General features: G+C 42.9%; 1 protein-coding gene across 1 annotated transcript in view; it reads right to left on the bottom strand.

Annotated features, from left to right (window-relative positions):
* The window catches only part of MAN1A1 (mannosidase alpha class 1A member 1), a 146,961-nt gene that overhangs the window by 22,876 nt on the left and 97,287 nt on the right, over positions 1-26,798 (bottom strand). Inside the window, exons 6-7 of the mRNA XM_069974899.1 lie at positions 12,799-12,922; positions 7,344-7,437 (exon numbers count right to left, since the gene is read on the bottom strand). Coding sequence (XP_069831000.1) covers positions 7,344-7,437; positions 12,799-12,922 — 218 coding nt within the window. The remainder of the gene's footprint in view (positions 1-7,343; positions 7,438-12,798; positions 12,923-26,798) is intronic.

The following is a 26,798-nucleotide window of genomic DNA, read 5'->3' as shown; positions in this document are numbered from 1 at the left end:
AAACGGTTCGATACCAGGATTTCCTGGTATCGAAACTTTATGTTAATTAGCATTATAGCGCAGTTTAACAAAGTATAGAGCAGAGAACACGGCCGGCGGCTATCTGAGCGCCGGCCGTGTTCTCTGTGTGCCGCCCCCTGCTCCCACCTGTCACTTCCTCCGCGCTCTCTCTCCCTCCGTTCCCGGCGGCGCCAATTTCAAGTGCCGGCTGTGTAACTGTGTAGATGCCGCTGTCACACTGACAGCGGCATTAACCCCTCCTGAGCCGCTCCGTATGCTGCAGGGGTCGGCTACTGTGTGTAGCAGACCCCCGCTGCCGGTGTCTCTCTGATAATAGGGTCCGGCTCAGCCAGACTCTGTTATCAGAGAGATGATTTATGTGGCATGTGGAGCTGCACGGAGGAGAGCGGGAAGTCCGGGAGAGGAGGACAGAGAAGGCTGGAGGTGAGGAAGCTGAAGAGGGAGAGCGGGGGTCGGGAAGAGGAGGACGGAGGAGAAGGCTGGAGGTGAGGAGGCTGAAGAGGGAGAGCGGGCGGTCCGGGAGAGAGGAGGACGGAGGAGAAGGGAGAGGAGGTGAAGAGGCTGAAGAGGGAGAGCAGGCGGTCCGGGAGAGAGGAGGACGGAGGAGAAGGGAGAGGAGGTGAGGAGGCTGAAGAGGGAGAGCGGGTGTCGGGGAGAGGACGACGGAGGAGATGCGGCCACTCCATCTGGCTGCACTGTGAGGTGGGGGCCGCAGGACTGAGGAGGAGCGGCCAGGGCCCTCAGATAACTCCCGGGCAGACATCAGTGGGGGATGACCAGGAGGTCGGCCGTGCTCTGATGGGGGAGGGGGGCTGTAACCTGCAGATTACCCTGCCACCCAGATCCTGGTCACCAAGCCCTGGAAGCACGAAATGTGCAACTACAACCCTCATCATCCCAATAGCTGAACTGTGTGTGTTACATGACTACAGCCCTCATCATCCCAATAGCTGAACTGTGTGTGTTACATGACTACAGCCCTCATCATCCCAATAGCTGAAGTTTGTGTTACATGACTACAGCCCCCACCATCCTCCTGGTAGCTGAAGTGTGTTTTACATGACTACAGCCCCCACCATCCCCTTGATAGCTGGTGTGTGTTACATGACTACAGCCCCCACCATCCCCCTGGTAGCTGAAGTGTGTTACATGACTACAGCCCCCACCATCCTCCTGGTAGCTGAAGTGTGTTACATGACTACAGCCCCCCACCATCCCCCTGGTAGCTGAAGTGTGTTACATGACTACAGCCCCCACCATCCTCAAATAGCTGAAGTGTGTGTTACATGACTACAGCCCCCACCATCCTCAAATAGCTGAAGTGTGTGTTACATGACTACAGCCCCCACCATCCTCCTGGTAGCTAAAGTGTGTTTTACATGACTACAGCCCCCACCATCCCCTTGATAGCTGGTGTGTTTTACATGACTACAGCCCCCACCATCCCCTTGATAGCTGGTGTGTGTTACATGACTACAGCCCCCACCATCCCCTTGATAGCTGGTGTGTGTTACATGACTACAGCCCCCACCATCCTCCTGATAGCCGAAGTGTGTTACATGACTACAGCCCCCACCATCCCCCTGGTAGCTGAAGTGTGTTACATGACTACAGCCCCCACCATCCCCCTGGTAGCTGAAGTGTGTTACATGACTACAGCCCCCACCATCCCCCTGGTAGCTGAAGTGTGTTACATGACTACAGCCCCCACCATCCTCAAATAGCTGAAGTGTGTGTTACATGACTACAGCCCCCACCATCCTCCTGGTAGCCGAAGTGTGTTACATGACTACAGCCCCCACCATCCCCCTGGTAGCTGAAGTGTGTTACATGACTACAGCCCCCACCATCCTCAAATAGCTGAAGTGTGTGTTACATGACTACAGCCCCCACCATCCCCCTGGTAGCTGAAGTGTGTGTTACATGACTACAGGCCCCACCATCCCCCTGGTAGCTGAAGTGTGTGTTACATGACTACAGCCCCCACCATCCCCCTGGTAGCTGAAGTGTGTGTTACATGACTACAGCCCCCACCATCCCCCTGGTAGCTGAAGTGTGTTACATGACTACAGCCCCCACCATCCTCCTGGTAGCTGAAGTGTGTGTTACATGACTACAGCCCCCACCATCCTCCTGGTAGCTGAAGTGTGTTACATGACTACAGCCCCCACCATCCTCCTGGTAGCTGAAGTGTGTTACATGACTACAGCCCCCCACCATCCCCCTGGTAGCTGAAGTGTGTTACATGACTACAGCCCCCACCATCCTCAAATAGCTGAAGTGTGTGTTACATGACTACAGCCCCCACCATCCCCTTGATAGCTGAAGTGTGTGTTACATGACTACAGCCCCCACCATCCTCCTGGTAGCTAAAGTGTGTTTTACATGACTACAGCCCCCACCATCCCCTTGATAGCTGGTGTGTTTTACATGACTACAGCCCCCACCATCCCCTTGATAGCTGGTGTGTGTTACATGACTACAGCCCCCACCATCCCCTTGATAGCTGGTGTGTGTTACATGACTACAGCCCCCACCATCCTCCTGGTAGCCGAAGTGTGTTACATGACTACAGCCCCCACCATCCCCCTGGTAGCTGAAGTGTGTTACATGACTACAGCCCCCACCATCCCCCTGGTAGCTGAAGTGTGTTACATGACTACAGCCCCCACCATCCCCCTGGTAGCTGAAGTGTGTTACATGACTACAGCCCCCACCATCCTCAAATAGCTGAAGTGTGTGTTACATGACTACAGCCCCCACCATCCCCCTGGTAGCTGAAGTGTGTTACATGACTACAGCCCCCACCATCCTCAAATAGCTGAAGTGTGTGTTACATGACTACAGCCCCCACCATCCCCCTGGTAGCTGAAGTGCGTGTTACATGACTACAGCCCCCACCATCCCCCTGGTAACTGAAGTGTGTGTTACATGACTACAGCCCCCACCATCCCCCTGGTAGCTGAAGTGTGTTACATGACTACAGCCCCCACCATCCTCAAATAGCTGAAGTGTGTGTTACATGACTACAGCCCCCACCATCCTCCTGGTAGCTGAAGTGTGTGTTACATGACTACAGCCCCCACCATCCTCCTGGTAGCTGAAGTGTGTGTTACATGACTACAGCCCCCAGCATCCCCCTGGTAGCTGAAGTGTGTGTTACATGACTACAGCCCCCAGCATCCCCCTGGTAGCTGAAGTGTGTGTTACATGACTACAGCCCCCACCATCCTCCTGGTAGCTGAAGTGTGTGTTACATGACTACAGCCCCCAGCATCCCCCTGGTAGCTGAAGTGTGTGTTACATGACTACAGCCCCCAGCATCCCCCTGGTAGCTGAAGTGTGTGTTACATGACTACAGCCCCCACCATCCTCCTGGTAGCTGAAGTGTGTGTTACATGACTACAGCCCCCAGCATCCCCCTGGTAGCTGAAGTGTGTGTTACATAACTACAGCCCCCACCATCCTCCTGGTAGCTGAAGTGTGTGTTACATGACTACAGCCCCCACCATCCACTTGATAGCTGGTGTGTTACATGACTACAGCCCCCACCATCCTCCTGGTAGCTGAAGTGTGTGTTACATGACTACAGCCCCCACCATCCTCCTGGTGGCTGAAGTGTGTGTGTTACATGACTACAGCCCCCACCATCCCCTTGATAGCTGGTGTGTGTTACATGACTACAACTCCCATCATCCCCAGCTAGCTAGTGTTTCAATTTCTATTCTTGTGAGGTTTTTTTATGTAATTTATTCAGTATCGAATTGGTATCGAGCATTGAAAAAAAAAAAGTTGGTATTGGTATCGAACTCAAAATTCTGGTATCGTGACAACACTAGTTTACACCGCTTGCACTGTGGTAAAACTGACATGTTATCTATGTTCCTCAAGTCAGTACAATTACAGCAATAGGACACTTATATAAAACTTATTTTATCTAAGGGCTTTTTAAGCCAAACTTTAAAAAAAAAAAAAAAACACTAAAATTGCTTTATTATTTGCTTAGAACACTTATTTTTTGGTCTATGGGCTGTGTGAGGTGTAATTTTTGCACCATAATCTGTACGTGGCTTGCATATATTCCACTTTTTGATCACTTTTTATTATAATTTTTTCTGGATCTGCTGTGACCAAAAAAATCTGCAATTTTGCACTTACATCATTTACTGTGCGAAATCAGGAATGCCATAATTTAATACTTTGGGCGATTACGCACACAGTGATGACAAATAGGTTTATGTTTTTTTTATAAAATGGGAAAAGGGGGGCAATTCAAACCTATTCAGTCCCCCTGGGGGATTTCTAATACAAATGCACTGATTATTCAGGTTTAGCAACGTTCTCCGAGCCCTCAGCATTTGACTCCCGACATCTGGAAAAGTTGGATGCCACCCTAGGGAGTCCTGGAAAACATGGATACAGCCATAGGCTTTATATGTAGCAGTTGGCAAAACATGATTAAGCAAAAACAAATAAATCATCTTGTATTTTCATTTGTAAAAGATGGTATAGTCAGCAGATAAATGGGGAAGTGCCTATAGACTTTACAGAGTAATGCATTTAACTGAGAAAACATGACCATAAAAAACAGTTATCAATTTAAACAAAGCAAAGGATTAAAAGACACCTTCAAGATGGAAATCAAAGACGCTATCCGGCAAATGATGCTGGTTGTTCCCAGTCAGCGTTGTATAGAATTTAAAGCACAGAACTGTAAGAAATCTGCAGAATATACAGGCAGGAGGCCTAAAAGTAGATGAGCACTACGCGCCTTTGACAAAAGAACAGGTGGTTTCAGGGGGCTAAAGACAAGTTATCATATAACTTGTTGAAAATGACTAGTCAATAGAGATGAGCGAACCGGGTTCGGGCTTGAGTCGATACGAACCCGAACGTTCGGTATTTGATTAGCGGGGGCTGCTGAACTTTGATAAAGCTCTAAGGTTGTCTGGAAAACATGGATACAGCCAATGACTATATCCATGATTTCCATATAGCCTTAGGGCTTTATCCAACTTCAGCAGCCCCGCTAATCAAATGCCGAAAGTTCGGTTTCGGATGGACTCGAGCATGCTCCAGGTTCGCTCATCTCTACTAGTCAACCATCGGCATTGGCCATGGAGATGACAGAACTTTTTTGTGGTGTTGTTATAGTGAAAGATATAAAGATAACACCCACAGCAAACAATCACATAACTCCATATCATATATAATAGTTCTGCTGCAGTATAAAACTTTGAAGCCTGATGGGAGGCATCTTACTTTGTAGCATTTTTCCACACCTGTCGAAAACTCGAGGGAACCTGTCAAAATGTTCATGTTTATTAACGTTATCCGCACACAAATGCCCCGCACCCACAGATGGATGCAGGGCTAAGAAATCCTGGAGGACATAGACACAGCGACAAACTGTATCTAGAGTTTGCCGACAGCCCTAGGGCGGCACCCATCTTCTGCAGCCGTGGAGCCGTGGGAATAAAACGCAAAGCAGTTGGGGTTGGTATCTGTCAGTTAAAATAAATGTGAACATCGCCTAAACAAACAAGATTTTTGTATTTGCTATAAAGGGAGGAAAAAAGCAGAAGGACCATCTTCTAAGACACTTTTTTTTTTTTTTTTTTTTAAATTAGAACCTGAACTGTCTGGACTCTGCATTGTGATCAGTATTTCCAGGCACGTCGCGTTGTTTATAATAAAGACTGTTGCCGAATCACATTTTGCCAGCTGCTACTCATGAAGCACAGTATAAAAAATGCATGTGTTTTCTGCAATGCATTATCTCTGCAGTTCTCAAACGCAAAGGTGGAAACACTGCTTTAGTATGGGGATTCCATAATTTTTGCCAGGGTTGTAAAATACTTATTTAAAAGTAGTGGACTTCGTAAAACTCAGCATCTTGTTAGAGGAATAATAGGTTCCTTAGTTACTGGTCACAAGGCAGAAACATTTGTGTTGCAGTAATTACTATTAAGAATAGAGATATATATTGGAGAGAGACAAAGAGCAAATAAAAGCACAAAGTTTCTTTTGTTAGCGCTCTGAATTTTATCCCCCTGTATTCTTGTGCTCTGTGTGGTTCATTATCTATAACCGCTTACAGCCAGAGTGACTTCACAATGTCTTGTAACTGTGTGAGAACACGATTCTGGGCAAGATGTGTTTTACAGGTTGGGAATCAAATGTTCTTTTCCAATCAAAACCACTGGCCAAAGCCTGGAGAGTCGCAAAACTTTTGGAAACTATATAAAATGATTGATTCTGTATGTCACAGTACAATGCACTTTTTCCCCCTAACACTTAAACCTAGGTTCACACTTGCATCGGGGTTCTATTCTGGGCCTCCATTGCACTTGGGCTCCACCAACTAGAGCAAGATGTTCTGTCCAACAAGAGACACCAATGGATCTTGAGGTCCCACCAACTTCAAAGAGGTCCAACAGGTTTTCGTTCAGAGTCTATTATTAGAGATGAACGAACCCAAGCATGTGGAATTTGATTATCAATGGCTGAAGTCATTAGATGCCGCCTTAAGGCCACTTTGAAAACATTAATACAGCCATAGGCCATGTTCACACATGGCAAGAACAGTGGCCATTGTGTGACAAGGTCATGTCAAACAATGGCTGTTGTCTCATGTTCACCTGGCCAATACTGATGATGAACATCATTTGGTTTCAATTGGAATGGGGGTACATTCGGGTGTACCCCCACTCCAATTGGCCATAGACCACAATGTAAAGTATTACCATGAGCCGTACTTTACACTATGAACACAGGCTATTTTGTACGGCCGCTGTTCACTAAATAGTGGCCACACAAAGTAGACCTGTCAATTATTTAGTGTGGCCGGAGAGAACACCAGCCATGTACAAACAGAACAGCTGCCGACAACTAGGCAGACACATAGAGAAAGTCTGGGGGTCACTGGAGAAGGAGCACTTATTTACATAAAAATGTTCACACTGAGCAAAAGAGCAACAATTCCAAGCGGAACATAGGCAGCAGACTCTGCTCCGAATCCAGTCTGCCTCCCTGTCTCAATGTGATGTCTCGCGACTCTGCTCAAAGAATTGACATGGGCTCCAAAACGTCTTGGAGCGATGACCTAAGATCTCAGATGCTTGTCTTTGGAAAACACAGCCTGCTGGTTTTCATAACTATAATACTGCACATCTGTGAGCCACATTATTATCTACAATAATGACAGTAAGATGCATCTATAACATTGTCATAGTATAATTGTCTGATAGCATTGGTTATGCAAGCATGGATACAAACATTGTATTATTCTCTAATGAGCACTGATAGGTTAGCACACTTACGTTGTCCCCACTGGCCACTGCTGGGATTCAGGTAGTTTGGATAAAGCCCTTGAGGTTTATCCAATCGATTCAACACTTTTCGAATATTCATTACCTAAAATAAGCAATGGTGTATGAGTTAAGAGTCAAGTATCATAACAGACTTTGCCTACTAGAATACATACAAATGAATTGCTCTATACACGGAGAACATTATGGGAAAATTTATCAAGGGGCAGAAAGATGGGCCCAGCCGTGTGCGGAGGGAGCATGCCCTCTGCAAGAGCTGCATTTATCACAATTTGTGTCCACATGCAGGTGTAGACTGTAGCCAAGATGTGAGGCAGCTCAGAGGGGATGGGCAGCTGGGATGTTTTTGTAGAGGTGCATACCTATAAATCAAGCATGCCCGTGCACTGGTGGGGGATCAGTTTAGACTGGTCTTAATAAATCTTCCCGTATGTTCAGAACATAAATATTTTGTCAAAATTTACAATTTTTTTTAAACAATACTTCTGGGTAAAGTATACAGAAGCGCCAGGCATTAGATTATGAGAGTGTATATCATGGCAACAAAAATTACACATTATAAATATTAAAATGGCCCTAAACCTAACATGAGTAAAAGTGCACAGATATGGGGCACAGATAACGTTACTTCTGGAGGTAAGTGAAAAAACTTTAACCATAACATTAAACCACAGACAAATGGATTATATTGTTACAAATGGTTCCAATCAAATATTGAAATGTATTAAGCAGAAAGGGAACTTGAAAGAGGTATTCTTGGCACGGGGTATTATTTGCTATATGGCTGGTCATGTACCATTCTAACAATGAAGCAAACTTACCCCCCCCCCTGGCTTCAGCACCACCACAATCCTGCCACTTCAACCAGTTTGGCCGCCTTTGGGTGCTGGGGCCGTAACATTAAAGGCCTGCCTAGCCAATCAGGGACTGAGCAGGCCTGCAACGGCAGAGCCTCAGCACATGGAAGCGGCTAAACAAGGGCCAGAGCTGCAGGTTTGAGGCGGCACTGGAGCCAGTGAGGTAAGTTTGCTTCATTATGTTAAAATAGCCCATTACCAGCCATACAGCAAATACCCTATGCCCAGAATACCTCTTTAAAGGAAAACTCCAGGCACAAAAAAAAAAAAAAAATAATAAAAATAAAGAACCAGCAGGGGTTGGGGGGACATAAAAATAACCTATACTTGATGGTGTTTCTGAAGTGCAGTGTCCCGCTGCTGGATTTCTCCACCTCTCCCCTCCTGCTACAGTAAAGACGCGGGGCGTAGGCCTCACATCCTCAGTGGAGTCATCAGAATGGGCAGACCTAGAGACATAGCCCTGTCTTTTCTGACAGCCATATCAGAGGGGGTGGGGGCCTAGCTGTGGAGGGGGCTGGGTCTAGATGCAGTCATTGGAATGGGCCAACCTAGAGGCTGTCACAGAGAGGGTGGTGCTAAGAGTGTTGAGGACTCCTTATACGGAAAGGGGGTGACAACATCACTTTGAATCATGTGGTTGGTGGGTTGTGTATTAGTAACCTGGGCACAAGGAGTAGAGATTAGCAAATTTACAGAGCAAAGGAAGCTTTGCTAGCTCTGCAATCTGCTTGTCAGCCTGCTACTTTTGAAGTTTGTGCCACTACACCACCCGGTGGCTGGAAAAGCTGGATAAAGTCCTGGAAAACTTCTGTCAGGACTGGATCCAGCGTTTCCAGCCACCTGGGGCGGAGCAGAATGGACTTCAACGGAAAAAAGCTGATAAGCAAATTGCCAAGCTAACTAAGCGATTCGGTTTGTTTGTACTGTAAATCCGCTCATCTCTTATCAGGAGGCAACATAGGAAAGAGGGAAGTAAGTAGAGGCATTGTAATTTTCTGGGCAATGATCTTATTATTCATGTAGATGTTACTTTAGATCTTTAGATGCCCCTTCATAGCACTGGTCTTCACTACTGGCTGTGTAAGCTACTCATAGAACAACATGCCCTGCCCTACTACGAAGACTGTTACAAATGGTTTAAGGCAGAATTAAAAATGTTGACTAGGCCGCAAAATTCCCCAGCGGTCAAAGCAGTTTTGATGGCACGCAGGGGTCCTACATATTGGGCAGTGACTTTAAAATGTTATGGCTGTTTAAGTGCTTTTACCTTTATCTTTACTTGCAGAAAGGAATCATTGACTCTAAAATACTATTACCTGCTGAGCTGAGTAAATGGAAGAATAAAGTTTTTTTTTCCTTTTTTTTTCATCAGTTTAAGACCATGTGAAAACAGACCTGTCTGCTACTGAATAGAGCCTGCAGAATACTTTAGGGCTATACTGCGCCTCCAGTTTTAGTCTTAAAAATTAACAAAATCTCAGGTGTTTTCCCTTTTAACTTGTACGGTAAGCTATTAAGGATTCTTTAAAGTAGATATAAATATTATTTGTGGAGTCAATCTTATTATAGAGGATGTGCAGAAAGTACTAGATAAATGTTTAGAATGTCTTGTGTGTTTTCTAGCTGAGAATCCACACAGTTCATTCATTAGGGTATACACTACCATGCTGCTTGTAAATTACAGACCTCAGCAGGCACTGGGATATCCTACTGTCAACACACTGCTCAATGTATAAATCTTCAGAGCCACTGGAGTGTGGTAACACAGCCAAAATAACAATAGCCAATGCAATCTTTACTGGGAATCTTCTGGGAGAGTCGATCAAAACATTAATCTATTAGAAGAGTAAAACTTTAAAGGAAAACTAACAGAAGGACTATGATACGGCCTCCATAATGAATCTTACAGGTGTGAAACAGCTAAATAGGTGGTAACTAGTCACTAGAGATGAGCGAACCGGGTTCGGGTTCGAGTCGATCCGAACCCGAACGTTCGGCATTTGATTAACAGGGGCTGTTGAACTTGGATAAAGCTCTAAGGTTGTCTGGAAAACATGGATACAGCCAATGACTATACCCATGTTTTCCACATAGCCTTAGGGCTTTATCCACCTTCAGCAGCCACCGCCAATCAAATGCCAAACATTCGGGTTCAGATCGAATTGAGCATGCTCCAGGTTCGCTCATCTCTACTAGTCACAGGAACAAAGCTCGAGCACTCTCAGATTTGTCTGAACCTGAGTGAGCAGCATTTGGCCCCAAGTGCACAGTGGCTGAAGTTGGATGCCGCCCTAAGGGCCTTTTTACATGGGAAGATCGTGCGGGAAAAAAAAATTGTTATATTGTTCTAATTTAAGCAATGATCTTTCAGTATGTATGCAGGCAACAATCAAACAACTAACGACAAAGTGTGTCATTAATCACATCTTTTATACAGCCATAGACATAGGTTGTATCCATGTTTTCCAGGAATCCTAAAGGCTACATCCAACTTCTTCAGCCATCAGTAATCAAACGCTGAACACTCCAGTTCAGAAGAACCAGAAAGATTTGAAGCCAAAGCCAGGAACTGACTATAATCAGAGAACAGGTCATAAAGGAAAGCCTGAGATTTCTCCTCTTTTCAAATCCATTCCTGGCTTTGGCTTCAAATCTTTGACAGATAATCTGTCAGATAATCTTTTTGTGTAAATGGACCCTAATGGTACCCAATATAGAGACAAGATTCTCTCCATTTTAATAACTCTTTCCAATCAGACAATCTTTTAGCCATGTGCTAGAAAAAAAAAGAAAAAAAAAAAAAAAGAAAAGTTAGATTATGACTGGTTGGTAAGAAACTCAGGTGACCGTATATGAATACTGAACCACAGACAGGAGGTAGTAGAACAGGCTGTCTGCAACTTTTAAGCATTTACTATTACTACACTAAACTTTTTACTTGCCGCAGACACATGTAAAAACTTTTGATCAGTCGGGGTCTCAGTAAAGAGAACCTCCGCAGAAACAGGAGGACGGGAGCATGTCTCCTTAGGAAGCGCTGGCTGTTTACTGGTCCTAGATGTGAGTCTGTACCCAGGTTGACTCTTGAGCATGACAGATACCCGCAATCAGTCACGTACGGTGGGATAAATATCTGTTGGTTACCTGGACGTTGGTACAGTGAGTACAGGACACAGCAGCGCTCCAATATTAGCATCACACACATATAAACTACTGGCGTGCATAACTAGCCATGAATCATGTGTTAATGTGATGTCTTATTTATCTTGTCAAATCTATGACGTATATGACGCTATGACCGTTTAGCCCCTGATGACGTATCTGACATTTGATACTGAAACGCGTTGGGCATGTTGGCCGGTCTGTTCGCCTTGGGACAGTTCTAAACTAGATGATCATGGTTTGGTAACTGTCCGGTGGTAGCTTGATCACCTCTACTATTGGTTCAATTAATTGGTCAGGAGATATTATCGGCACTGTCTGTGAATGAGACTGGACGTGGCATTGTTATCTGTGGACATATACAGAATTCCCTCCAGCAAGGACATGACAGCCCTACCAACCTCCCACTGACCACGGACCTATTTTTGGAGACTTTTGTAAATATCTGTATCTTTTTCATGTTATGTTATATATCTTAATGATTAGAAATAAAATATATGTTTTTTACACGTATCCTTCTTGGAGTTAATTAAAGAGAACCTCCCCAACAATCTGTAGATATAAGCGGGTGAGGTGTGCAACAGCAGCATGATTTACCCCTGGCTCAGCACTATGAAGCCTGTCTCCATAGTACAGAGTGCAGGAGTGGATTGAGTTATTGTCATACACCTGTTTACATGGTTAGATCTACAGATTGGTATTTTTTTCTCAATGGTGAGACCCCAACCATTTAAAACTTTTGATATGTCTTCGCTGCAAGTGAAAATTTGTATAATGAAAGTAAGCTGCAATCTAGGAATATTTTTTCACAATTTTGTTCAAATTGAGAATTAGGCAGAATATACTGTAAAATATCAAATTTTATGCAACATATGGGATTTTCTTGGCCTAACAATTCCAGCGAGAGAAAAATAATCGTTAATTCTAAGGATGGTCCGAACCTGCCGAGGTTCGGGTTAGTACGAACCCGAACGCTCGGCATCAGATTCCCGCTCTCTGCCCGCTCCGTGCAGTGGGTGGATACAGCGGGAGGACCGCCTGAAAAACTGGGATACAGGCGGTCCTCCCGCTGTATCCACTCTCTCCATGGAGCGGGCAGACAGCGGGAATCATTGCAGAGAGTTCGGGTTCGTACGAACCCGAACCTCGGCCGGTTCGGACCATCCCTCGTTAATTCCTCTACTAATCTGGTGCCTGCTGCAGTAATATCAAGTACATTGCTCACATGGCACTGCAGCCAATGACTGACCTCTGTAGGGTGCTAGTGACTGGCTGCAGTGTCACTTGGACACTGTATGTGATGTCATCGCACAAGAACCAATGGAAAACTCCAGTTATGATACATTTTTGAAGGCAGAGCTACAGATGCTACATGCGACTTGATGTTGAACTTATTTTATCACGTTCTAAGGACAAGTACTAACCTTTTCAGCAAAAATTGGATTTCCAGATACTTCGCTTAAATGAATAAACTCTAAGTGCAGGGTTCCAAACTCAGCCAGGATACTGCTGCCTCCGGATGCCCATGGCCAATTTCGACCAATGCCACTAAAAAGCAGGATGAGGGGTATCGTTAGATACAGATAAAACATTTAAACTATATTTCATATCAAATGCATTACCAGCATTTCTGCACAAAATGCAATTTTGCTTTTACATGTCAGAAAATTTACAACCACCTCTGGTTGCTTTAAAGGGCCACACTGGCGATTTTTTATTTATTTATTTTTTTCAAAATTAACTGGTTTCAGAAAGTTATACAGATTTGTAATTTACTTCTATTGTAAAAGTCTCCAATGTTCCAGTACTTATTAGAGGCAAGGAGCACTGTATCAGACTGGAAAAACAAAAAACAAAACACTGAATACTTCATGCAGGACATACAGCAGCTGATAAGTAATGGAAGACTTGAGATTTTTAAATAGAAGTAATTTACAAAACTATAAAACTTTCCGACACCAGTTGATTTGAAAAAATAAATAAATTTAAAAAAAATTTACCGGAGTACCCCTTTAAGCCTTTTTTAAAAGTGGGGACACCAGTCCGAGAAACATTATTAAAAAAAAGCCTGCTATAAACACTAACTATACTCCTCTTTCCCAAGGCCCTGCAGGGGCCATTCTGACAGCTCTTGGTCCCCTATGTTCTCAGATTCTCTTCATGTTGTTTCCTTGCAGATGTTGACCAGCCATTGACTGGGCACTTCCTGCAGGCTTGACAGGTTATAGGAAGCAGCTGGGACCAAGAGCTGTCAAGCGGCAGCTGCAAGGACATCAGGGCAGACGAGGATACTCGCTTTATTTTTTTATAGCACTCTGCCTAACGTTTTTCCTGGGAATGGAATACTCCTTTAATACATGATTTAATGCATTTCTGTATACAACTACCTAAACTGCATAAAAATGCAAAAAAATTCAAATGCAGCAGGATTTTTTAATGCAATTTAATTCCAGCACTTTTAGGCAGAAAACCGTCATAATGCCACATCGCATTGCTGTATAAATTTATGTGACATTTAATGATGAGTTTTCCGCAGTATGTACTACAGCATATTATTGCTATTTTAACTGGTTCTTAAAATCTGGGCAGCTGTAGGCTTTGTGCAGTGGAGTATACAGTGTACATTTATGAGCTGACGGCTGTTTTCAGTAATACAGCTAAAGGCTTTGTTATACTACTACTGGGGAAAAGGAGCATTAGATGTGTTTAGATACACCACAGAGATGACTAAAAGCAGAGCACACAACACACATCCAATGCTCCTGCACTTCTTAAAGGGAGAGATGTGGCTCCTAAGGTGATCACAATATTGTCTGCATCACTGTTCTTTGCAAACCACAATTAAAGGAGAAGTCTCATGGACGGACAAAAACTGTAGGCAACCTTGTGGGGCCAGAAAAATAATAAAGACCTGAACTCACCAGTTCTCTGTTAGCTTCAGCTGGCAACTCGGTGAGTCACGTACCCGGCTTTACCAGCTGAAACGTCATGGCCCAGCCAGTCAGTGACTGTGGTGATGTCCTGTCCCAGTCACTGATTGGCTAGATGGGCAACCACTCAGCCAGGGTTGTGGCGTTACAGCTGGCAGAGCTGAAAGTCAACGGCTGATGTGAACGGAACCAGCGTATCAGAGGCACAAGGAGCAGCGAGTTCAGTTCTTTACTATTTTCCTGCCCCCTTTAGCCTACCTGCAGTTCTTATCCTTCCAGGGGACTTCTTTAACCCCTTCATGACCAAAGGTCCTTTATGCACGGATGTCTAGGTCACAATAAAGCAATGTTCCTCCCCACCTTCTAAGGCCTATAATGCTTTTATTTTTATACCTACAGGGCTGCTTGGTGACATCTGTGCAAATGGGAGTTTTTGATGGGTTTTTAGTATTTTTTTTTCTAAAATACAGTATAATTTAAAAACAAAACAGTAATCCTGTTTTTTTTCCCCCATTTTTTTCATTAATGCTGTTCAAGAAGTAGTAGCAGATTAGATCATCGTAGTCACTTTAAAATAAGGCTGGCTTCATGTGTCCAGCAATCTGGTGTTTAATTTTCACAATGGAGAGGGGACAAAAAAAAACTGCTGCTATTTGGAAATTAAAGAGAGAGGCTGCAGCCTGTTTGCTACTCAGATGCCGCTGGATGTACGGTACCAGTTATTTAGCAGGGATGGGCCCTCCAGCTGTTGGAAAACTACAATTCCCATCATGACAAAAGAAAGGCTGAGGGTCTCCAGCGTCATAAAAATTCAATCCTGTATTTTAGTGTAAACATCTTAAAAACACACAAAAACAAGCAAACACGTTGCGAGGTATCACCTCTTAGTCATGGCAAATGTTACTAGTGTTATCTAACATATGTTTGCAGAATGTAACCGTGGTGTTTTTTCATTAATTTAAAAGAAAGGAAATGAAGTAGCTTGAAGACTTGAACAGAGAGATCCCTCATTTTTGGTTATCCTATATGAAATTTTGAAACTTAAAAAGTTGTAAAAATACAACTTTGATATGAGATCTATAAAATAACAGGGAAAATTGAGCGTAGGCTCAGAGGGATAGGGAAGTTCTCAAGTCGTACAAAGCAGCTCAGATTGACCGCCATAAAACTTTTACCCCGTTGATTTTGGAATGGTTACGGAGGCGCACTTAATAAAACTTCTTACTATAACCCATATACAGTAAATGGCTGGCTAGACAAAGGTTAATGTGTTGCTATTTATTTGCTGTGCATTAATATGGTTGGTGCGGTCCTGTATAACTAGACAATGCCGAAAACCTGAGGTATAAAATAAGAAGTTCTCTGCTTACCACACGTGTACTGCTAAATTATTTCACAACAATACAACGGCTTGGTATGATAACAGAATGAGAGCTCGAGTGCTGTGTTTTGCGATGGTTCAGCTCTCCCAGAACTGGGAAATGGGCCAATTTACATCACGTAAAATATTCAAAACAGCTTATTACTTACTACTTGTTGCTTTTTATGATTTTTTTACGTAATCTATAAAGCCTTAGGAAAGCCTTGCATTCTTATTTCAGACTTGAAGTTAAACACTACTTATTGTAAAGGATATCAATGACAACAATGCTTGGGTATCTGAGACGGTGGCACCTGCTGACTTGGCTCTGAACATTTTACAATAACCCATAGATGACAGCTAAGCAGATATTAACAAGGGATCATCTAATCAAAGGATGCACGCACGTCCTCAGGCCATACTGAACGTCAGCAAATGCATCACTATGGCAAATTGCAGCAACTTCCCTGTGCCAGAGCTGTAAACCATAACAGGAAGACAAAGTATTCTAGGAAAACACAGTATCTCTTGACTTTGCAGATAAGGTAAGGGAGATAATAAAAGACAGGTTAAAAATAAAGGGGTTGTCCAGGCAGGGGAGTCAGCTCCCCGGCCACTGCTAGTTCCCTCAGCACCTGGTCTCTGCAACGGTCCTCCTCCTTACCAGTTACGGTGTGAAAAGGATAGGTCTACACAGTAGCTGATGAGAATTGACAGCATATTCATTAGCCAATGATCAGGCATTTCCTGTCTGCACAGAACATTGCTGGAACGTTGTGGGAGGATGGCAATATACCAGGCCCCCAGGTACCTAACAGTGATGGTGGAGCAGACTAGATGGCAGAGCAGGCTTGATAATTGAGCAGGAAGGGCACTACCAACGACTGCTGTATTGTTTGTTTGGCCCTTCACTTGCCAACAGTGTGTTCCCTATCATGCCAGGAGATATGCAGCCAATAAATTACTGTTTTTTGACAAGTAAAAATAGAAAAAAGGTAGACCAGCCTCAGTGCACTTGGAGATAATAAAGAGATGTCTAACGGGGATATCAATAATTTGCAGACGTAAATAAATGCCCCTCACAAAAAATATGTTGAAGTAAAACTATTCAGTCTCCAGAGGTTACAAAAGACTTCTTTAACATCTCTGTGAAAAAGCTAATTACAGGAGCCACAGTATAAACTACTCCTGAAGACGCTATGGGAACATACTGGTATGTGTGGAGTTAAGTTGTTGTATCCACCAGGTTCTGTGCACCTCTCTACAGTACATTGTTTGACTGTTAGTCTTGGCAATTTTTTGCTGACATATGTTTTATATTGGGTTTTGTACAAATACATATCTGTCTTCTTGGTGAAAATGGGAATCTTGGGAATTGTGCAATATCTGCATAATGCATTCTTCTCAAAAGTTGTCTCTTTACACTTGTTGTAGGAGCCACAATTTATAAAGCTTATATAGTTTCTAATAACATGGGGTAAACTTCGGTAAATGAACAGTATTATTGCTTTCAAGGTCGGTTAACATACAATGTGATTATAATTGAGATCAGGAGATCTTTCCTTTTCAGGACTGACTGGCTTATGCCATTTTTTTAAAGTGGTTATCCAGTGCTACAAAAACATGGCCACTTTCTTTCAGAGACAGCCCCACTTTTGTCTCCAGTTCAGGTGTGATTTGCAATTAAGCTCCATTCACTTCAATTCTCTTTGGTGTCTCTCTTACTTGACAAAGGGGTATCTTGCCCAGAAACACGTTGTACATGAGACCATTAAAGTTTAGCATTGTACCTACTGAATATTGAAGCCGTCCAGCGCCGTTCTTTTGGTTCCTGTGGCCCTCGGCATAAATCCTTGGACCTGACACCGGATCTCCATTTCTCCACTCCTCGTTTCCCTGGCTTGGAATCGAGGTATTGCTTTGGACCAGGCTGCTCCGGCTACCATCACTAATATTTTCTACACTGACAGCGTTTAGAGGTGTTGTGTTCTTAGCACAACACCATCAGGTGAGCAGTTTTAAAACTAACTATTCACTTGCTTCTTCTGTTTTACGTTATCACCCTATGGCACCTTGTATATACTTTTAGCCTTCACCATTCACTTTAATGAAACTGAGCAGCAAAACCCCAACCAAGCTGGAGACAGGAGTGGGGCTGTCTCTGAAAGAAAGTGGTCATGTTTTTGTAGCGCTGGATAACCCCTTTAACCTTTCACTAAATTGGAAGGGAGAAAATACTGCTAATATGTATCCATTTCACTTCTCTTCTTCCACACTCTTCAATCCCCTGGATGAACTTAATGGCCATGTGCGCTTTTCAATTTATATAATTATGCTATGTAAGACATTATAACATGCACAAGCAGAAGATAAACTAACATATGGGGACTGGTCACCAATACTGGAAACAAACTGGTCAATGTAATAACCCATGCCAATGACAGCTAAAAGAGTGAATACATTTATAGCAGGAGCAAGATCCTTCACAGTGATCCGATACTGATACTGTACATGCAAAACAAAACTCTCCAGGGTCCATCTATTTATAACTCCAATACAGATGAGCTTCATTGTGTTCTGGGGGGGGCCTCATTTTTCCAGCCATTCCAAGCGGCCTCTGGTAATTATCTGGCTATGGAGAAGTATGGCTCAGATGGTCCTATAGGTGCACAGTATCAGGGAGCTGGCAGCAGTGCCACTTTAGTTACACGCAGGCTTCATCACAGCGGCGGACAACTTGTAGCATTGTGTAAGAGGAAGTTGGCAGCTACAGACAGATCTAGAACATTTCCTACAGTTTATGATTTTATTTAAGTGTTTTTAAGACCAGACAATTGACTGATTTATAGCGAGACATTTTCTACCATTTTTTACACAAAAGATATTTATTAAAAATTTTGAAAAGAGAAATACCATATTTTCTATAAGAAAATGGCATTGTGGCTAGCTAGGCAATGCAAATTTAACTTGCAAAAACAATATATAGAGTGAAACCTTGGATTATAAATAATTTGGTCTGAGAGATTTTTGCAAGAGAAGCTAACAACTAAAAAAATAAATAAATAAAAAAACTCTGTAAAAGAACAGCCCCTCTGTGTCCTGATACTGTACTAGTGATGTACCAAAATTAATATATTTGTTTTTTAAGCTTTTTTTTTTTAATTTTGTTAAGGGTCGAATTGGAATTGAGTAGAGATGAGCGAACCGGGTTCGGGTTCGAGTCGATCCGAACCCGAACGTTCGGCATTTGATTAGCTGGGGCTGCTGAACTTGGATAAAGCTCTAAGGTTGTCTGGAAAACATAGATATAGCCAATGACTATATCCATGATTTCCACATAGCCTTAGGGCTTTATCAAAGTTCAGCAGCCCCGCTAATCAAATGCCGAAAGTTCGGGTTCGGATGGACTCGAGCATACTCAAGGTTCGCTCGTCTCTAGTATTGAGTATTGAAATAAATAAAAAAAAGATGGTATTGAACTCAAAATTCTGGTATCATGACATCCCTACATCCCTATCCTGTACAGGGTGGAAAGCCCTCTCATCTTAACCCACTGCTACCTAACTCTGCTGCGGAGATCCTACTGTGGAAGCAGACAGCTCAGCCTTTCCTCCCTGCTGCCAGAGGACAGAATGGGAGTAAAGCTGCGGTGCTCTCCTACTCCAATGTTCAGGCAGCCTAGATCCTGCATGCACAGATGTAACCCAAACAGTAAGCACTTTAACTTCCCCAGGGTCTCGTCCTGGCACCTCCTGCCACTTCCACACACATTTCGCCATCATCTTGCCTACACATGGCACTGTCTGGTGTATGACCACTGCTTCCCTCTGACCCCTAAATTAACCCCTTCACTGATAGCTGCTCCAAGCAGCTGGTACTAGCACCGTGTCGTGTGGTGGAAATCCAAGGTTTCACTGTAATGACTGTGTTGACAGACTGCACAACACCTATAAGCTAGATTACAAAACAATGGCCCTGTTCATATTTCATTTCTGGATTATTGGTAAGTAAGTCATCACTGTACATAAATCTTGTGACTGACCGGAATTCTATACGAGCTGCTTGGATGGGCAGACTGGGTCATTATATGTAATGGCAGTTCTAGAAATGGGATCAATTCCATCCATATCTTGTAGAAAATTTCTCTGAGTCTACTCTATACAAAAGGACCAATAAAGAGAAAGAAAAACAGAATATGTAATGTGTCATTAACCGTTTGGTTACACACTTGAGATCCTGATCATCGTAATAATTTGCAAAGCAATTGTTGCTCAAGCTTCAATAACTATAATTTGTCTGTACAAAACCCCAACAAATTATAGATTGCTGATCTGAGTGGGTTCGGGAGATTGTAATAGTTTCTGGTTGTCTAGTCACATTTTTCAGACTTGCTCTCAATCCTAAAACATGCAATTTCTTTTAATATTTAAACAGTTTGCATATGCTCACAAAAAGCTTTTACACTCCAGCGTGCACGCAGACAATAGACAGTCGATAGCCTATGTATATATTACTGTAAAAATCTCATCCATAGAGTGGCCATTTTCACGCATTTATTGCATCTTTTAGGATATTAAAAACATTAGGATATTAAAAATCATATAGAATCATTTTTATGATTCTTTTTATAGAAACAATTAACATCGGCACAACATTTAGTATCCACTGCCAAACAGAACGGGGGAGATTTATCAATGATTTTTGTGTGTTTTAGAGTAAAGCATGCAAATTTGTGAGAAATTGCTTATTTGCAGATTTGGTATTTTTTTTTTTTACACACAATTTCTGGCGAGAGCATTGATAAACTCCCTCAATGTATTATAATAACTACTTTCCATATTCCTTATTTGAATTTATTACATTACAGCAACTACATTTTTGCTTTTATAGGAATAAAGTCATGACCAGCTACTAGAGAAGAGCGAATCACTCATCTTAATAAAGCAAAACGCTACTTTTTATCAGTGCTCCGCTCATCAAGCCGCCGGCCTTTCAGCGCTGCTCTGCTCCCTGCCGACACTCCTAGGATGCTGGGAAAAGCTGAACCCAATCCTCGGAAACTTCTCCCAGTCTCACAGGATTGGATGCAACTTTTCTCTGGTAACTGGGGTGGAGCAGAGCAACGATGAAAGGCCGACGGCATGATGAGTGGAGCGCTGATAAAAAGAAGCACTTCATAATGGGAATTGTAGTTTTACAACGGCTGGCAGACATCAAGGTTCTACTATTCCTAATTATAGAGGCACAGACAACCTTTTGATCACTTTTTCTAAAAAGAAAAAAAAAAGTATAGTAAGTGATCAAAATTAGCAGTTCTTGCAAAGTTTTATATTATATATAATATATACACATATATATATATATATATATATATATATATATATATATATATATATATATATATATATATATATATATATATATATGCACATACATATACACACACACATACACAGTTAGGGCCAGAAATATTTGGACAGTGACAATTTTCGCGAGTTGGGCTCTGCATGCCACCGCATTGGATTTGAAATGAAACCTCTACAACAGAATTCAAGTGCAGATTGTAACGTTTAATTTGAAGGATTGAACAAAAATATCCGATAGAAAATGTAGGAATTGTACACATTTCTTTACAAACACTCCACATTTTAGGAGCTCAAAAGTAATTGGACAAATAAACATAACCCAAACAAAATATATATTTTTTTCACTATTTTGTTGCGAATCCTTTGGAGGCAATCACTGCCTTAAGTCTGGAACCCATGGACATCACCAAACGCTGGGTTTCCTCCTTCTTAATGCTTTGCCAGGCCTTTACAGCGGCAGCCTTCAGGTCTTGCTTGTTTGTGGGTCTTTCCGTCTTAAAGCGTAACTGTCATGTTTTTTTTTTATTGCAGAAATCAGTAGTATAAGCGATTTTAAGAAACTCTGTAATAGGTTTCATCAGCCAAAAAAGCCTCCTTCTGTACTCAAGAAGCAATCTCCCAGCCTCCCCCCCTGACTTCTTATCTGTGCATTATCAGGCAAACACGTCTTCATTACAGAGAAGCCAGTGAAGACGGGTTCTGCTCTCTCCATTGTAAGCCTATGAAGGGGGGAGGGGCTGAGGGAGATGAGGGAGCAGGAAGAGGTGACATGAAGGTCAGCTGTTTGTAGACTCTCTGGGCACCTAAACCGCAGGATTCTGGGGTCAGAAAGGTCAGTGCTTATCTAGGAACTTACTGAGAGAAGATTGCAGGGTGTTGTGCTGTGCAGGACTGCTCCGTGCTCAGTCACTCCTAACAGCCCCTCCCCTCTCCATAGCCACATAATGGAGACAGAAATCCTGCTTCATCTGATGTGAGGGGGGAGGCTGGGAGGTTGCTTTTTCAGTACAGAAGGAAACTCTTTTAGTACAGAAAACCTATTACAGAGTTTCTTAAAATCGCTTGTACTATAGATATTTAATGGTTTCAGAAAAATGACCCTGAAATGACAGTTACACTTTAAGTCTGGATTTGAGCAAGTGAAATGCATGCTCAATTGGGTTCAGATCTGGTGATTGACTTGGCCATTGCAGAATGTTCCACTTTTTTGCACTCATGAACTCCTGGGTAGCTTTGGCTGTATGCTTGGGGTCATTGTCCATCTGTACTATAAAGCGCCGTCTGATCAACTTTGCAGCATTTGGCTGAATCTGGGCTGAAAGTATATCCCGGTACACTTCAGAATTCATCCGGCTACTCTTGTCTGCTGTTATGTCATCAATATACACAAGTGACCCAGTGCCATTGAAAGCGATGCATGCTCATGCCATCACGTTGCCTCCACCATGTTTTACAGAGGATGTGGTGTGCCTTGGATCATGTGCCGTTCCCTTTCTTCTCCAAACTTTTTTCTTCCCATCATTCTGGTACAGGTTAATCTTTGTCTCATCTGTCCATAGAATACTTTTCCAGAACTGAGCTGGCTTCTTGAGGTGTTTTTCGGCATTCATTTAACTCTGGCCTGTCTATTTTTGGAATTGATGAATGGTTTGCATTTAGATGTGAACCCTTTGTATTTACTTTCATGGAGTCTTCTCTTTACTGTTGACTTAGAGACAGATACACCTACTTCCCTGAGAGTGTTCTGGACTTCAGTTGATGTTGTGAACGGGTTCTTCTTCACCAAAGAAAGTATGCGGCGATCATCCACCACTGTTGTCTTCCGTGGACGCCAAGGCCTTTTTGAGTTCCCAAGCTCACCAGTCAATTCCTTTTTTCTCAGAATGTACCTGACTGTTGATTTTGCTACTCCAAGCATGTCTGCTATCTCTCTGATGGATTTCTTCTTTTTTTCAGCCTCAGGATGTTCTGCTTCACCTCATTTGAGAGTTCCTTTGACCGCATGTTGTCTGGTCACAGCAACAGCTTCCAAATGCAAAACCACACACCTGGAATCAACCCCAGACCTTTTAACTACTTCATTGATTACAGGTTAACAAGGGAGACGCCTTAAGAGTTAATTGCAGCCCTTAGAGTCCATTGTCCAATTACTTTTGGTCCCTTGAAAAAGAGAAGGCTATGCATTACAGAGCTATGATTCCTAAACCCTTTCTCCGATTTGCAAACTCTCATATTGCAGCTGGGAGTGTGCACTTTCAGCCCATATTATATTTATATATATATATATATATATATATATATATATATATATATATATATATATATATATATATATAAATATATATATAAAATTGTATTTCTGAACATGTTTTTGTAAACAGCTAAAATAAAGCTTGTGTCACTGTCCAAATATTTCTGGCCCTAACTGTATGTATATATGATTTTGTACCATTCCCTAACATGTGAACAGATGGTGTTGGTGATAACACTGGATTTCCTACGTTATGTGAGATTGGCATTTCCAAAAGTTCTGGATGGCTGAATTCCAACACTCGTATCCTCTGCATCCCTCACCACTAGCCCTCCAACTGCCCAGATTTTATGTAGGTAAGATGGCCACTAGTCTTCCACAGACATATTTGGAGGCAAGCATGGAGTTTTTTTAACAGAACTGGGCACAAGTATAGGTAGGAGACAGCAATAGTAAATAACCTTCATAAAAATTTGACACGCTTCCCAGAATACAAATCACTAGAAAACAAAACAAAGCAAAAAAAAGCTGTTAAGATTTTCAGTCAGCAGAGTGGGTCATTCATCTGGAGATTTATTCTAATAAACATGGTGGCACGTTTCTTCTCAAAATATTAAGTAACCTGCAGGAAACCTCAGGATTTTTTTTGCCCCTCCTGAAAGTTAGTTGCTTGTGGGGCCTGGGCACTTAAGGTTATTCAAGAAAATAAACTACCCCTCACAACTATCTCTAGATATAGCTGGGAGCACCACTCCGCCCCATAGATGTACGACTGAGTGGTCTAGATATACACACACACACAAATACATACACACACGTATACAAAATATAATATATACACACTTTTCCCTAAAAACCACACAGACCACATGGCTATGTTCCCACATTGGCGTTTCTTTGTTTTCACAGCAACAGAGCATAAGGTCCCTTTCACGCTTCAATAAAATCTATGCAGATTTTTTATTTAGGAAATCTAGATAGATTTTCTGACCCATAGGGTGCTATTCAGCATGGGTACCATTCAGGATTTTTCCTAAAGAATGTCCATGCCAGAAAATAAACAAAAGGTGAAACAGCAACCCACAGGTGCAAGGGCTTACCGTATATACTCCTCCAAGTGTACACACGGCAAACACCTGCTCTGTAGATATTAAAAATTAAAATATAAATTTTTTTTTTTGAAAAAGTAAGGATCTTAGCAAACTATTTGATCAAACAGAGTGTACCATGTCGCCACGTTAAGGCGTCCCCAGAGACACGGTCCCTACTCTAGCATTTTCACACTAGCAATGGCCTCTCCTGGGCTGAATGAGCCTACAACTGGGCAGATAGAAGCCAAATGATCTCTTTTATAGCCAGGGCTGTGGAGTCGGAGTCATGGAGTCGGAGCTAGTTTTGGCTGGAGTCGGAGTTGGAGCTAGCTTTGGCTGGAGTCGGAGTCGGAAAGAAATGTACCGACTCAGTCTCCAGCTTTAAAAAAAAAATCTTTTAAAAAATGTAGACTTGAATTTTGATATGAATTTTACAAGTTTTGCTCATCAATATATATTATGAGCAACATTCTAATAAGACACTGGCCCTATTACATAAAGGTGGTCATGGAAAAGTTGTCGGTCACTATTTGGCAGTTTGTTTCTGAGCAGGAAGAGTCCATTGTGTGGGGGGAGATCTGTGCTGTTCTCTTCCTGGATGCTGGATGACTGTACATGAGCAGCAGTGTAATATGAAGATATCCTGTGTAATATAGAGGAGGAGGAGAAGAAGAAGACATAAGTAGTATAGCAGTTACCTCTGTCCTCAGTGTTGTGTTTTCTCTCTGGGATAATATCGTGTGTTTTTCTTCAGTGTTCAATGGCTGCAGCTGTGTGTATGTGTGTGCGTTCTATGACTGCAGCAGGGTGTGGGTGTGTGTGTGTGTGTGTGTGTGTGTGTGTGTGTGTGTGTGTGTGTGTGTATACGCGCGTGCTATGGCTGCAGCAGGCTGTGTGCATGTGTGCTATGGCTGCAGCAAGCTCTGTGTGTTTGTGTGTGCACACTATGGCCGCAGCAGGGTGTGTGTGTGTGTGTGTGTGTGTGTGCTATGGCTGCAGCAAGCTGTGTGTGTGCTAAGGCTGCAGCAGGCTGTGTGTGTGTGTGCGTGCTATTGTGTGCCCCCACGGTGACCTTCTATATTACTGTGTGACCTCTATATCACTATGTGTGACCCCTTGTATATCACTATGGCTGACCTCTATATCACAGGTATCTGGCATTGTTAGCAGTGTTCTTTTTGTATGGTGAATATTTAGTTAGAAACATAGAAGACTGTCAGCAGGAAAAGACCACCTGCTCCATCTAGTCCAGTTCTGAGTTGTTCAGGACATGGAGGCTGGAGACTGGCTGCATCCACTGCACACTCTGGAGAATCTGCTTTATATGTTTCCTTATTCCCTCAGAAATCATGTAGGACATTAGGGAGAAGCTGCTGAGCCAGTGTGATAAATAACTCCCCTGGTATATGACCGGCCATTTATGAAGGAGCAGGAGTCTGAGTGGAGAGTCTGTCTTGAGAAAATTCAGGAGTCTGAGTCGGAGCTGCGGCTTACCGACTCCACAGCCCTGTTTATAGCAACCTTGGGACATGGGTGGAGTGCAAGCCAACAGGAGGTAGCCACACCCCCCACAAAATGTTTTATATTTAATTTTTAATATTTACAGAGCAGGTGTTTGCCGTGTGGACAGTGGGAGGAGTATATACGGTAAGCCCTTGCACCTGTGGGTTGCTGTTGCACCTTCTGTTTTTTGTCTGTACTTCAGCCACAAGCAGCGTGCAACCTGCAGTGTGAACAGACCTGTTCTATAATTATCTGGTATTTCCGCACAGATGCCCCATAGAACCCTATGGAGGTATCCAGAGCTTCGGAAACTGTCCGGAGGCATTAAAGCAGCCTGGTCCAGCCACTGGGTGCCGACGCTGGCCCTTTAATTCTACGTGCTCCTAATTTAGGAGCACATACAGTGAAATGCGGCACTGTGTTTGAATCACTCTTCTGGCCAGAGCCAGCATTAGGATTTCAGCCACAAGAGGCCACTCTCTTCTTCCAGCAATGGGGCTCACAAGTGACGTCACTAGTGTGCTCACTCCTGGCTGGAACTATAAAGCCATTTTTTTTAGCATAAAAAGGAGACATGTTTTATACAGGTAAAAATCAAGTGTACAGCATCTAAGCTTGTGGATGGTGTGGAGAACTGCATATAGAATAATGAGGGTGCAAAGTCATGTTCGCCTGCTAGGGTTTAAAAATCACAATATTAAAAAAATTTACTTTTTTTCAATGTCGTGACTGCTATTCACAAACGTTACAGAAACAGATGTTGGATCAGTGCCTTCCAATCTCCAAGAATCTGTGCATAACTGCCCCATCCCACAGCAACCATTGCAGATCCAAAGAGATTTATATTTATGTTAAAACCGGATTTAAATAATGTCCCTTTAAATGCTCTAACTTCTGCCTTGCAATGAGGGGGCTGACCCATA

The sequence above is a fragment of the Dendropsophus ebraccatus genome, chromosome 6 (assembly GCF_027789765.1).
Source record: "Dendropsophus ebraccatus isolate aDenEbr1 chromosome 6, aDenEbr1.pat, whole genome shotgun sequence".
NCBI classification, from domain to species: domain Eukaryota; kingdom Metazoa; phylum Chordata; class Amphibia; order Anura; family Hylidae; genus Dendropsophus; species Dendropsophus ebraccatus.
The sequence above is the reverse complement of the archived record's forward strand: the minus strand, read 5'-3'. Positions and strand labels throughout refer to the sequence as shown.